Raw genomic sequence first — 12013 nt, 5'->3', positions numbered from 1 at the left:
TATATGGGAAGTTCCTATTCTGTCTCTAGTTACCCTTTCTTACAGACAAAGTCATTAAATATAGTGACTGTTGATATTTCTTTGTATAGTTGGGAGCCCAGTCAGACGTTAATGCATCTTATGCTGAATGTGGCATTTTGCTTTCCTTCTAAAGATTGGTCCTAATTAGATTGTTGGTATTCAGCATCTAGCTTCATCAAAACTTTGAAAAGTGCACTTTTTCTCATGCTGGCCTAAGCAGGTGTAGTCTTCAGCATTGCCACAGCACACTGTAAGATATACACAGTGTTCAACTACTGATTTATTCAAAGTAACGTTTTTATCAGCACAGATTATATCCATGAGTCACAAAAGAGAAGAATTATTAGATCTTTAGCTTTATCCTCTTGGGCTTTCTGTGCTGCTGTCATATGTAGTATATTTTTTAGAATAATGCTTAGTGAGTTGTTTCATGTATTTTAAGACGTGGTGCTTCCATTCTGCTTTTTGCTTTTCTATCACACTGCGTTCCCTCAGTAAGAATTTTTTTTTCTTGATACCAGTACTGAATATCACTTTACCTAATTTCATTCCATTAATTTGCTTGTATCCCTGTACAACTTTTTTCTTTCTTACTGGACTTCATACACTTCAACTATATATTTATGAAGTCATTCTATCTCTTTCCTATCACCTTAGTTGCAAATTTAACAAGTTTTGCCTGAATTTATTTCTTCCTCCTTCATTGTGAGTCAGTTTCCTCTGTTTTTAAAATGGTATCTATTAATTTTACCGAACTTTCCTACATTGTCTATGTATTTTTAGTATAAAGGCGCAAAAGTTTGAATGAAATATTAACATTTATTTTTATCAGAATCACAGGGGAGGGGAGCTCCCTTATCTTGATTTTATGACACGATACCAGAAACTAAAGTTGTATTTGTTGTTTTTTCTGCCTTAATTCACTTTAGTCTCACGTCTTGAATTACTGCAGTCATGGATACAGATTACAGTTTTTCCTAGGCAACCCACGTGGGTCTGAATCTGAAGTCAGCAGGCCTTGTCTCTGACCTTGAGGTTAGCACATAATTCAGTGTGGTGGTAGGGTGAAGGGTTACCATTCTCCTCCCTTCCAGCAGCAAATCTTGGTGTGTTTATACATTGGTATGAGGAGGTCCACGCTGATTTGCTTTTTTCACCATTTTATTCTTCTTAGATGCTGTGGTTCAATTTATTGTATTCCTTGGATGTTTGACCTGTCAATTAGATGTTATCGGCAGTAATAGAAGGGTGGTTGCTGTGAATGTGAAGTGTTTATGAGTGGGCCGTGAAATCATACCCAAGGGACTGAGAGAGAGAAGAGCGATAAATACATTAGCCTACTTGCCACAAAGGCACTGATTAATAGGGAGCATGATTCTGTATGGTGTCTCTAAAAATATCGTTTATCTACCTGCTGTTAGTCAACTCTTCAGTCTGAATGGAGAAAAATAATAAAAATAACTTCTAAACTGCTGTAGGATTATGGGAAGAGGAAGTCTCCTCAAAGTTAATAACAGGCCTCTGGTTGTGTTAGTGCATATGTTAACGTGTGAGATAGCCCTTCATTGCCTTCACTATCTACATGGAAATCAGGAGCAATAAATGCTGCTGACAAGTAAACACAATAAAATCAATCCAGCCAGATTGTGCATGTACATCCTGTGCCTGTGTGCTCTGTGTACATGAAAGTATGTAAAGAAGATTGACTCATAGATCTAGTTACTCAAGAAACTGAGTTATTTCACAGCCTCTCTGTGCTACCTCCCTTTCCCCCAAGGGCTTGTGTGTAGGAAATAGATGCGCAGCTCTTGACACAGCATAAGAATTTGTTTTGTGGCGTTTTGCCAAATTGATGATAATTTGATTTAGGCGAATATTTTTTAAAATAAACTATGTTTCTGGAAGTGCACAGAGACAACCCATTGAAATAAAAAATAAAAGTCTAAATACAATTATATGTGTATGTATATATGTATATATATGTACACAGCTTATGCAATAGAAAAATGACACTTGATGCCTATATGGCACGTGCAATATTTGAAAATCTAACTGTTAGTTACTAGATTTAGTTTTGCTGTTGCTCAATTTGACTAAATCTTAACATTTTCTTTATGTAATATTGTTTCTAAAACAGCGAAAATGTCAACACTGAAGCTGTGAAAGTAGAGATTGCTAAAAGGACACTTTTTACATTAGGAGCTTCATAAAAATGTCAGAAAGTCAGTATAGATTTCATTAAATCTATTTTATGTCAACATTTTTATTCTAATAAATACACATTATCAAGTCTGCATTTTGTTTCTACAGCAAATCATACACAGTAAAACATTTATAGCAGACCAGTAAAGAGCTCTTACTGCTGACAGATATTTTATTTGGATTTGTTTTAGGGGGAGCAGTCATATGGAATAAATAACTACAGATTTTTTTTCAGATACTTGCAAAATTGTGTGTTCCTTATGGGAAGTAGATTCAGAATAAAAACTTCTTTTGGGGAGAGTTTTCCCAAAAGGTAGGATCACATATGTTGACTATTCGATATTTAAAGCAGTTATGGAACAAATACTTCGACAAACAATTTCTGATATTTATTATTCTCACATTTATTTTAGACTCTCATTATATTTCTCTTCAACCACTTTTATTTCCTCTCCCATTACTAATTCAAGTCCTGTGTGTTTTTTTTCCTTAGTACGCTGGATAAAGTATATTTGCTATCTCATTAATGGAATATAACATAGGTATAATCAAGATGCATTAATAGATGAGTTTTGCCTCCGTGTCTGCTAAGAGAGCTGCAGAAAGCAAGCCCTTGCTTCTTGCTTGCACCCTCCTCGCATCTTTAGAAATACCAAGTGTGACAGGCCACCTTTTGTGGGAGTGCTGTCATGATGACAGCAGAATAGATGGAAACTCAATTGTAAACCTCAATTTGTCGTTGAGGGAGACAAGGGGAAGAACTGCACTGAATTTGATTTTAATTTAAAATCTAAAATGTAAAGAACCTTAGAGTCCTCAGGATATCTTCTTTCTCGTACTTTCCCTTTTCTCCTCTGCTGGCTTGGGAGGGTAGGATGGAGAGGAGGATGGGGGGCTGAGCTGGATATCAAGTACAACTGACTTCTGTGCTCTGCGGGCTTCACTCTCTAAATTAGTATGTTAAATTACAGCTTTGACAGGAGAGCGGGCTTTACTTCACTGTATTGTTTTGTACTGTAATAATGGAAAACAGGATCTGTGTGTTAAATGTGATTTTACAGGGAATTTATAAAGTAGCCGTAGTCCTTTTCTGTATTTTATAAATGAAAATAATCTGTATAACAACAATAACTGTTATTGTAGCATTTATAGTGCACTTTTGTGTTTATGTTGCAAGTACTCCGTAGTAGAGATTGATATGGTACTCATTAATAAAACAAGTGGGTGTATTACCTATCAGGCAGAGCATACTACAGTACTTGAGTCTCTGTTGGCTTGCCTCTGCACACATGGTTTCTTACTTGGCAGCTTCATATGCCAGTTAATTGTCTTTATTAGCACAGCCATCAGACTGACGTATGGAAAACAACACAACTGAATTCAGTACTTTCCCTCTTACTGCTTTTACAAATGTGTCTCCTCGCTATTCCATCATAGTGAATGCTGTATTTCATAAAATGATTTTCTAGTCACCGTTGGCCTAAGTCTTTGAAATCCACATTCGAAAAACTTAAGCGGTGTTTTGTCAGTCATAGGCTGAAGCATGTGTGAACAAGCATTACAAGGCGAAATCGAGGTTACTTGCTGATAACTGAATTTTTTCAAGGTATATTGCTCATTTGCACATTTGCTTCCAACTGTGTTTTGCTTCTCAAGTGAGGAACAAAATGGAAGCTGTGTCCCCCTTTGGAAAATGAGGACAAGCAATGCTCGCACACAGAACTTATATGCTTAACCTGAGGCAAGCTCTCTCCAGTTTTATTTATTTGAAGCATATCTGCATGCACAATGAGACTACGATATGGCTAACAGATCTTAATGAATTTTAGTTACATGTAAAAGCTTCCTCTTTGGTCTGATGTTTTTGGTCTGAACTTGATTTCAGCTATAATTAGTGCTGCTATGTTGAGCCTACAGTGTCGTAATATTTTGTAGTGCCAGTGGCTCATTAGAAAACCTCAATAAAAGATAAACTTTCATTTCTTTCTTAATTTGTTCCGTCTGGAAGAGAAGGAAATAAAGAGGAAGGATTGCTATTTATATCCCATTGTGTATAATAAATCCTTAGAAAAATAACAGCTTTTCATAGGAGTGACTAGGCAAGAATTTAAAATGCTGAGAAAAGCCATTAAATTCTCTAAGAGGTGAAATGCTGTTGTAGAGCTATACGTAGCTTAAACAATAAAAACTTGTTGTTATAGCTTACGTGGACATCAGTATTTCTTGCATTCTTCCTGCAATAGCCTGATAAATAAAAAGACAGGAAGAAACATGGAAGTGGAGGGGTTTATAATGATTTTCTTCTTCCCCTGAATACATTGTGGCACATAGGTTGTGGGATGCACAAAGCCATTGCGTTTTCTAGTGACAGCTGTTGCTGTTGGGGAGATGAAAGCACTTGGCCCAAGAGTGTGTTTATATGTTTGAGCAGAGAAAGTGATTTTTGTTGCAGGGAGCTCTAAGTGGGACAGACAGAGTCAGAGAATAAGAGAGCAAAAGATAATTATCTAAATTATGTTCAGGCTATTATAGAAGACGAATATAGTTAAAATGTAATTAAATATGACAGGCTCACAGGATGCAAGCATGGCTTTGGAATGCTAATCATCAATTACTGCATCTCCTTCAGGGAGTCAGGCAGAACGAGAGGCTTAGAAGTGGAGTGGCTGAGGTGAGATGTAGAGTGTTAAATAAAACACTGTAGGGCTGTAACAAGACTAATTTCTTTTGGAAGATGGAGCTGTGGCATCAGGAGACTTTTGCTGGCCAAACAACTTGTAGTAGTGCCTTTATCTTATCATTAAGTATGCCTTATCCAGTATAAATTTGCGTAGGCTGATAGTTGCTAGTCATCTTCAAGATGTAAACCTCAGCTTGAGGTAGTGATTATTTCTGCTGTTGAAGTGATGACCAGGACTGCTGCAGATTGAGCAGCAAATCTAAAATGAATCAGCCAGCAAGACAGGTGTGAAAGCAGAAAAAAGGTCAACACTTCCTGAATGCTTACAAAAGCCAAACTCTGAAAAATGCATTCTATATAGGGTTGCTAATAAAAAGTACAGAGGAGTCCAAGGGTACCGTGTCAGTTTATGGGAGAAAGAAGTTTCTGATGGCTTCCTTATGATTGTATCCTAGTTAGAGAATGGTGAAAATATTGCCACTTGCTTGAAAGATTTGTTTGCTTGGCACAGGGGAAGAACTGTGGAGAAATGGCATCTATTACACAGAAGGATCTAATCCCAGATCAGAAAAGAGATGCTTTTATTATGGCTTAGTGCAGCTGTTCCTGGAATACAGTTGGATATGTATGCATCGATACCAGAGTTACATATACAGTTTGGAAAAAATTTTTCTAAAGACCATCAGATGCGATTATGAGGATAGAAAGACTAGCTCGTGAGGAAAGAGTAAAATAAGCATATATGCATGGCTTGGCTACACATTGACAAAACTATTGCAAAATAAAAATTCTACAGAGAAATTGAAATTATTTTAATGGTACCAGAAGAGATAACTAGTAACAAAAGGAGAAAGTTAAAAAGAAACTTCAAGCTCAATGCAAGGCTTACCTGTGATGTCTTCCATTTAATTGAAGAACACCACTGAACACCACAGTTGTTATGACTTGATACATAAACAGAAGTCTTGCTGAATTTGTTATATCAGCAAAAAATGGAAAAAGAGGGCAGATATGCCATGATAATGATCTGTGGGTAATCTCTCTTCCCACATGGAAATAGTTACACAGTATAAATTATCTCTCTGCTGCATAATTTCATTCAGTTTGGGGAGAGGTGTTGCTTTGCATTTATTGATATTCTCAAATATACTGTTGTAATTGAAATTAGTGCAACTTTTTATTTGGGAAGCTTTGCCTTGCTTATTTCAAATGTATCTTCTTCGCAAATCCACTTGGATTGTTTTCTACTTTGCTTTTTCCTTTTTGCTGAGGAAATAAATTAAGAGACCTAATGTTCTCATTATCCCATCAAGAACTAATTCTCTAGTGGCAATATTGAATTTTAATAACGCTTCTACAAGCTGTTTGTAATTCTGACTTTCTCTTTTTCTAAGGGAAGGAAGTAAAATAGACACATACTAAAACATGAAAATATTTGCAGGACCAAATTTATTGAAAACCCAATCTCCCTTCAAGTCTCACATCCTCAAGAAAAAAATTTACTATATTATATCATGTTTTGATATTAATAAAAGGGTAATTATAATTTGATCTTAGTAACAGCAGTGTGGCAGAAAATAGGGATGTGTAATGCTGTGAGAAGTAGATGAATTTAGGAGTTTCCTGGAGGAGGTGATCTAGAAGTGTGTCGTCAAAAGGATCTTCAGCAGACTTATCAGCCTCTCTTAATAACTTCCACAGCTGTATGACTGGTTAGATATGTCATTTTCATCCACCTTTAGAAAATCTGTGCTGAACTCTGGAAGTGTTATTTGACTGGTGCTCAGAAGCACTATAAATAAATGTATTACCATCTATATTTCATTCTATGATCCCTAATTAATCTTTCTTTCCAGTCGTAGGACACAAACTCCAGCTTAGAGGCTAGGATGGCATAGGCTGTTCTTAATAACTTTCTTAGGATTTTAAGCTCTTTCATTTAGCACAATTTTAACATATTTTCCAAATCACTAAATAGGGAAGTCTCATTTTCACATCATCACTTTTCTTGCATAAAGTGTACATGTTTAAGTGTAAAAGCATATGCATTAATGCAAACTATGGCAATAGTTTGTCATGAGAAATAGTGTTATAGTTACCTAATTGTCACAGCCACTCATCTTTGAGAGTCTATACTTCAAGGTAAAAGGAATATAAATAAACCATGCAGTGTAGATAACTCCTGTGCCTCTGAGTCCTGATTCAGACCTCACCTTTATATATCATGAATAACTCTACTCAAATCTATTACTTCATGTAGTAATACCAGCAAGCTACTTGAAATTGGGTTTTTAGCAGGCTCATAATCTTCTTTAAGGAAATATAACCTGACAGCAGTGATAAAAGTCAAGTAAATTAGAACCAAAAATGCCATGTTTGTGAAAAACAGATTATGATAGTTTTCTATTAGGAAAAAATTCTAGACAATTCAAGACAAATAGTGAGCAGCAAAGCTGTTACTGCTGCCAGGCTTTGATGTATTCTACTGGTGGTGAGTGGTGTTTCGTTCTGATTTTGCTTGTTTTGTTTGGTCTTTTATTTCTTCTATGAGCACTTTTGGAGGTATTCTGAATACATTCAAGAAAACTTTATCCAATTTTTTTCCTCTTTAGTAAGCTCATCATGATATTTGACCACATTTTATCACTGAAGCTCTCTGTGATAGAGTCCAGTTTTGCTGAAAGTTGAATTCTGTACCTAGCTTTCATGTTTTAAGAATAAAAAAAAAAAATTGTAATTCTAATGTGATTAGGGTAATGGAAACTGTCACAAAACTGAAACTTTCAGATCCTGTTATTCTTGTTTGTTTCTTTTGTTTTACTGCCAGTGTGTTCTGTAAGCACAAGAGTATGGTGGGAATCAGCCCTTTGCCTGCTGTTCATTAGGCTACTTAAGACCTGTTGTACCTCACCCAAATCCGAAAAGTATGAATGAGGAAGACTATAGTATTCCCAACCTAGCCCTTTTACCCCAAAAGCTCTGGAGGGAGGTGTTGCAGGAAGGTCTGCTCTTCTCACTGCCTCTGTGTTAGGATGGGGAAATCCTCATGACCTGAAGTGAGAACGCTTATCCGTCACTCTTCATTTACTGAGAGTACCGGGGCCTCTCCAAGGAGAGCTTGCTTCCTCTGCCTCCGCTCCTCCAGTTACCGAGTGGGGTGGAGGGGTTCCTCTGTTGGTGTTCCTAGAGCTATAATTTTCTTTAACCCAGCTTTGATGATTTCTCACAAGTAGTTCACAGGTGGATGCATGTCCTTCTGTTTGTCTGCTAGTAATAGAGTGAAGTGTGTTAGACTTTATTTTATTTTCTGTTACCATTTTGTTAAGTTTAACAATAGTATAAGTATTATTCTTGCATATAAATTATAGTACTAAGTTATGCAGGAAAACATGAGGGGCTTAAAAATAAAAAAGAACAAGGGGTGCTGGGATTTCAGGCCATGGAAAGTGTTTCTCTGTCTGTCCCACTAAGTGATAGTCTGTGCTGTCACTTGAATGGATTCTCTGTATATTTTACTGCAAGCTGTTGTGATCGTGGTTCATAATATTTTTTGTATGGTCTTCTTGGATTTTTTGCAGATCCTGGCAAACAATCACTTTTGATAAACAGCCTGCATCTTTCATCAGAATAGTTGGCACTCACAACACAGCTAACGAGGTAAGGAACTTTAGAGAAAAGAAAACCTGTATTCTTCATGAATATATAAAAATATACCTAGTTTTCATATATTACTATGAATGTAATAATGCTCTCTAAAATGCCTAATCTTTTTGCGCTGGCAATCTAGCAAAGAAAGAATGCTTTCCTTATTTAAATATTTGTGAACTCTGTTGTCATCTTCCCAGACTCTGTAGAGCTGGAGGGGTGCTGCCCCACCCCACCCCCTGACAAAGTACAAGAAATGCATCTGGTTTTGGCTTTTGCACAGTGCCATCAAACATTCCTATCAGGTTTGGTTAATATTTAAATTATTCCTTATTTTGATGAATGATCAAAATACCATTATAATGCACTAGAGAAAGGCATATAGCCTCTGATTACTTGGTTTTATCACCTTTATATCATCTTTTTAATGAATAAAACATAAGAAAAATCTCATTCTTCTGAAGAAAATCTTATTTGCATAAGATTCTTTTACAATTAATTTTCATACTCAGTAAATCAGTTAACCAACAGTAGCCAAACCAAGAGATTTTTTCATTTATTTCATATAGAAAAAACATGTTTTGCAGAAACCTTGTGAGTTCAGTATCATCCTCTTTCTGTTTTCTTGTGCTTCTGTAATTCATAATTGTTGTGTATTGTCTCAAATGAAGTCCAGATTTTACTACTAACTTCAGTGAAACTATTTACAATATATAAGTTTAGAAATATTTGCAAGTCTTTGAGATTAGGAACTTATATGGCAAGATGGCAGAGGCACTAAGGGCTGCTTGTGTGTGTGTGTGTGTGTGTACACTACGTGCACCTGTCTACACTCCACATGTGTAGAACACAACAAAACATGGTACTTCCACCCTTTACAATGAACTTTGGATAATGCTTTTAAATTTGTAGTATTAGTTGAGTCTGTCAACTCTAACAATACAAGAAGTCAGGATTTCTGATCTTATTTAGCATATGGGGATGCTGGTCCTTAGTAAGGCATTGGAAGAATTGTAAAATAGCATTGTTTATGTCCAATTTTAGAGCAATTATTGCTATCATATGCATGACCAGATGTCAATAGTAGTTCTCACCAGACAGTTGGAAAGAAGCTGACCAATGAGCTGAACGGGAATAGCAATTTAAAAAGCTTTTTGTAAGCACTGTCTCTTGTAGAGTGTAATTTAGTCTTCATCAATGAATTCTCAGAAATACAGAGTCAGAAGCTGCCTCTGGAAGGTTTGTTGCATATGCATGCAGAAGGCCCTTTTTATTACTGGTTGATGTAGATAGTCCTATTTGCTCTCGTGTCAGTATTGGTAGGTTCTCATCTCTTTACTAAAAAAGACTTTTTTAGTACCATATACTAAAAATGTAGTAAATTTAATATATCTACTAAAAATGAATAATTTTATATCAGAAGATCAATCATGAAGAGCATCAGTAAATAAAGACACAAATGGAAATATGTATTATCCAGCCCTTTAAAATGCCTATGTGTTTTTCAAAATACAGAAGCAAAGTAATATTTACTTTGCATGTTAATTTCTTTTTATAAGCACTTCAGTATATCTAAAAGCTTATATATTCCTATAAATATTAATATAATAGTGAAAATGTGGGGAAATTGTAAATATGATAGTCCACTGGAGTGGGAGACTATGGTTGTGAAAGGAGGATGAGTTAAATCCATTTTCTCTGTAAATGCATCTGTGTTGGCCTCTGTGGCAATGACATAGATTATCTACATATGCAAAACTTATTTTAAAGTTATACATAAGATCTGATTAAACTGAGATCTGTTATGCTGGATAACAGTAAAAGAAAGATTTCATAGGTTAGTCATTGGATATGATTAGCTATTATTCTTGCTTTTCTTTTTAATAGGTTCCATTTCTGCCACTGAATACTTGATCCACTTATATCAAGATAAAGTGCATAGTAAAGTAATTTGGGAACTGCTGGGTGAAATCACATTAGTGTTCTGTTTAGGCAATATTCTGTCACCAGTGGTACCCAATATGAGGTGCATTGGATAAGCTTAGCAAATCAGCCTACAAGAAACATTTCCTACTACTTTTTAATTCTTAAAGGTAGTTTTAAGCACTGAAAAGTAATGGCCTTTTAGGCATAATTCTAAGTAGAAATTGATTATAATTTCTGAAGAACTGAACATACCGTGTTGTTATTTATGTGAAGCACTGTAAAACTATGATGAAGATTAGTATGTGCAAATTCAGGCTACAGATGTTCATATAGTAGCTTGATAGGACTACAAATACATGTTCCCATTCTAGGTCTTTTCTCTTTTGTCTTAGTAACCTATAGGAAATTTATTTTTCAAACAATGCATTTCTCCTAAAATCTATACGAGCAACATTATTAGAGTGCACATACTACTGTTATATTGCTTTGATATGTATTAAATTGATAATCCATAACATTGTCATAAGGTTTTGTTTGCAGAAGACCACAACAAGACATTCCTAATACTTTCAGTTTTAATAATAACACTGTAACCAAAGTTTTGGGTTGTTCCAGAGGTGATGGTCTCAGTAATCTCTTCACTAAGAACATAAGCAGTTTCCTCTGATTCTGAACTACCTGATGACTCATTTTACTTCTTCTAAAGCCTTCTGCTGTCAGGCCCCCATAAAAATAGATACTTTTCCTAGTCCTTCAACTGTATTTTGGGTTTTTTTTCTTTTTCCCCTTCCTTCCTTCTTCTCTTTGAGTCTTACAACATAAATTCTCTCTCTGAAGTACAACTGTCTGGCTTTCCCTAATCCACTGCTGTTTAGCTGAATATTGAATGCTTTGAATTCAGAATAGTTCCTCCTCTGCTAATGTCATCATCTCTGTCTCCTTTCAAGTCATAGATACAGCCAATAGAGTGTACAAAATCAGTTCTGTATCTCGATAATCTCCTACTTTGCACTGTTTCTGTTTCCACATACCATGGGCATTAAGGCCCATTTATATCACTCTGAAAATAGAAAGTGATCACAGAGACAGTATAAATTACACTTACTTTAATTTATGTTCATTTTAAGGATGGTTTTTGTTTTCAGATCAATGGGATAGGTCATACTGTAAAAGTATTTTTTATTTGAAGTTCCTGAGTACCAAAAAAGGCATATTTTGTCTGTGATTAGAAAGCAGGAAAGAAAAGCTTGTGGATTTGTGCTTTGAAAGTGTTCTAAAAATTCTGTTTTGTGCTGCATTATTTTAGAAAACTTTTAAGTTCAAAAGAAATACACTAGTGCTACACTTTTCTTCTGTTCACAATTTAACTTTTTCTAAACAGTATTTATTTAACAAGATTAATTTTCTATGAATGCCTGCAGACATCATTAAATCATACCTTTCCATGTATTGTCATGTATTTACCTCAAATTAACAGTTCTACTGGCCTTCCTCACTTGGGGACTAACATTGTAAAGCACACAATACTGGGAGAATGAG

General features: G+C 35.5%; 1 protein-coding gene across 1 annotated transcript in view; it reads left to right on the top strand.

Moving 5' to 3' along the window:
* BTBD9 (BTB domain containing 9) overlaps positions 1–12013 on the top strand; it is a 145644-nt gene that overhangs the window by 120660 nt on the left and 12971 nt on the right. Inside the window, exon 11 of the mRNA XM_026122935.2 lies at positions 8482–8560. Within this exon, the coding sequence (XP_025978720.1) occupies positions 8482–8560 (79 nt within the window). The remainder of the gene's footprint in view (positions 1–8481; positions 8561–12013) is intronic.

This window comes from Dromaius novaehollandiae, chromosome 3 (assembly GCF_036370855.1).
Source record: "Dromaius novaehollandiae isolate bDroNov1 chromosome 3, bDroNov1.hap1, whole genome shotgun sequence".
Lineage (NCBI taxonomy): Eukaryota > Metazoa > Chordata > Aves > Casuariiformes > Dromaiidae > Dromaius > Dromaius novaehollandiae.
Note: the sequence above shows the minus strand (reverse complement) of the source record. Positions and strands in the feature narration are given on the sequence as shown.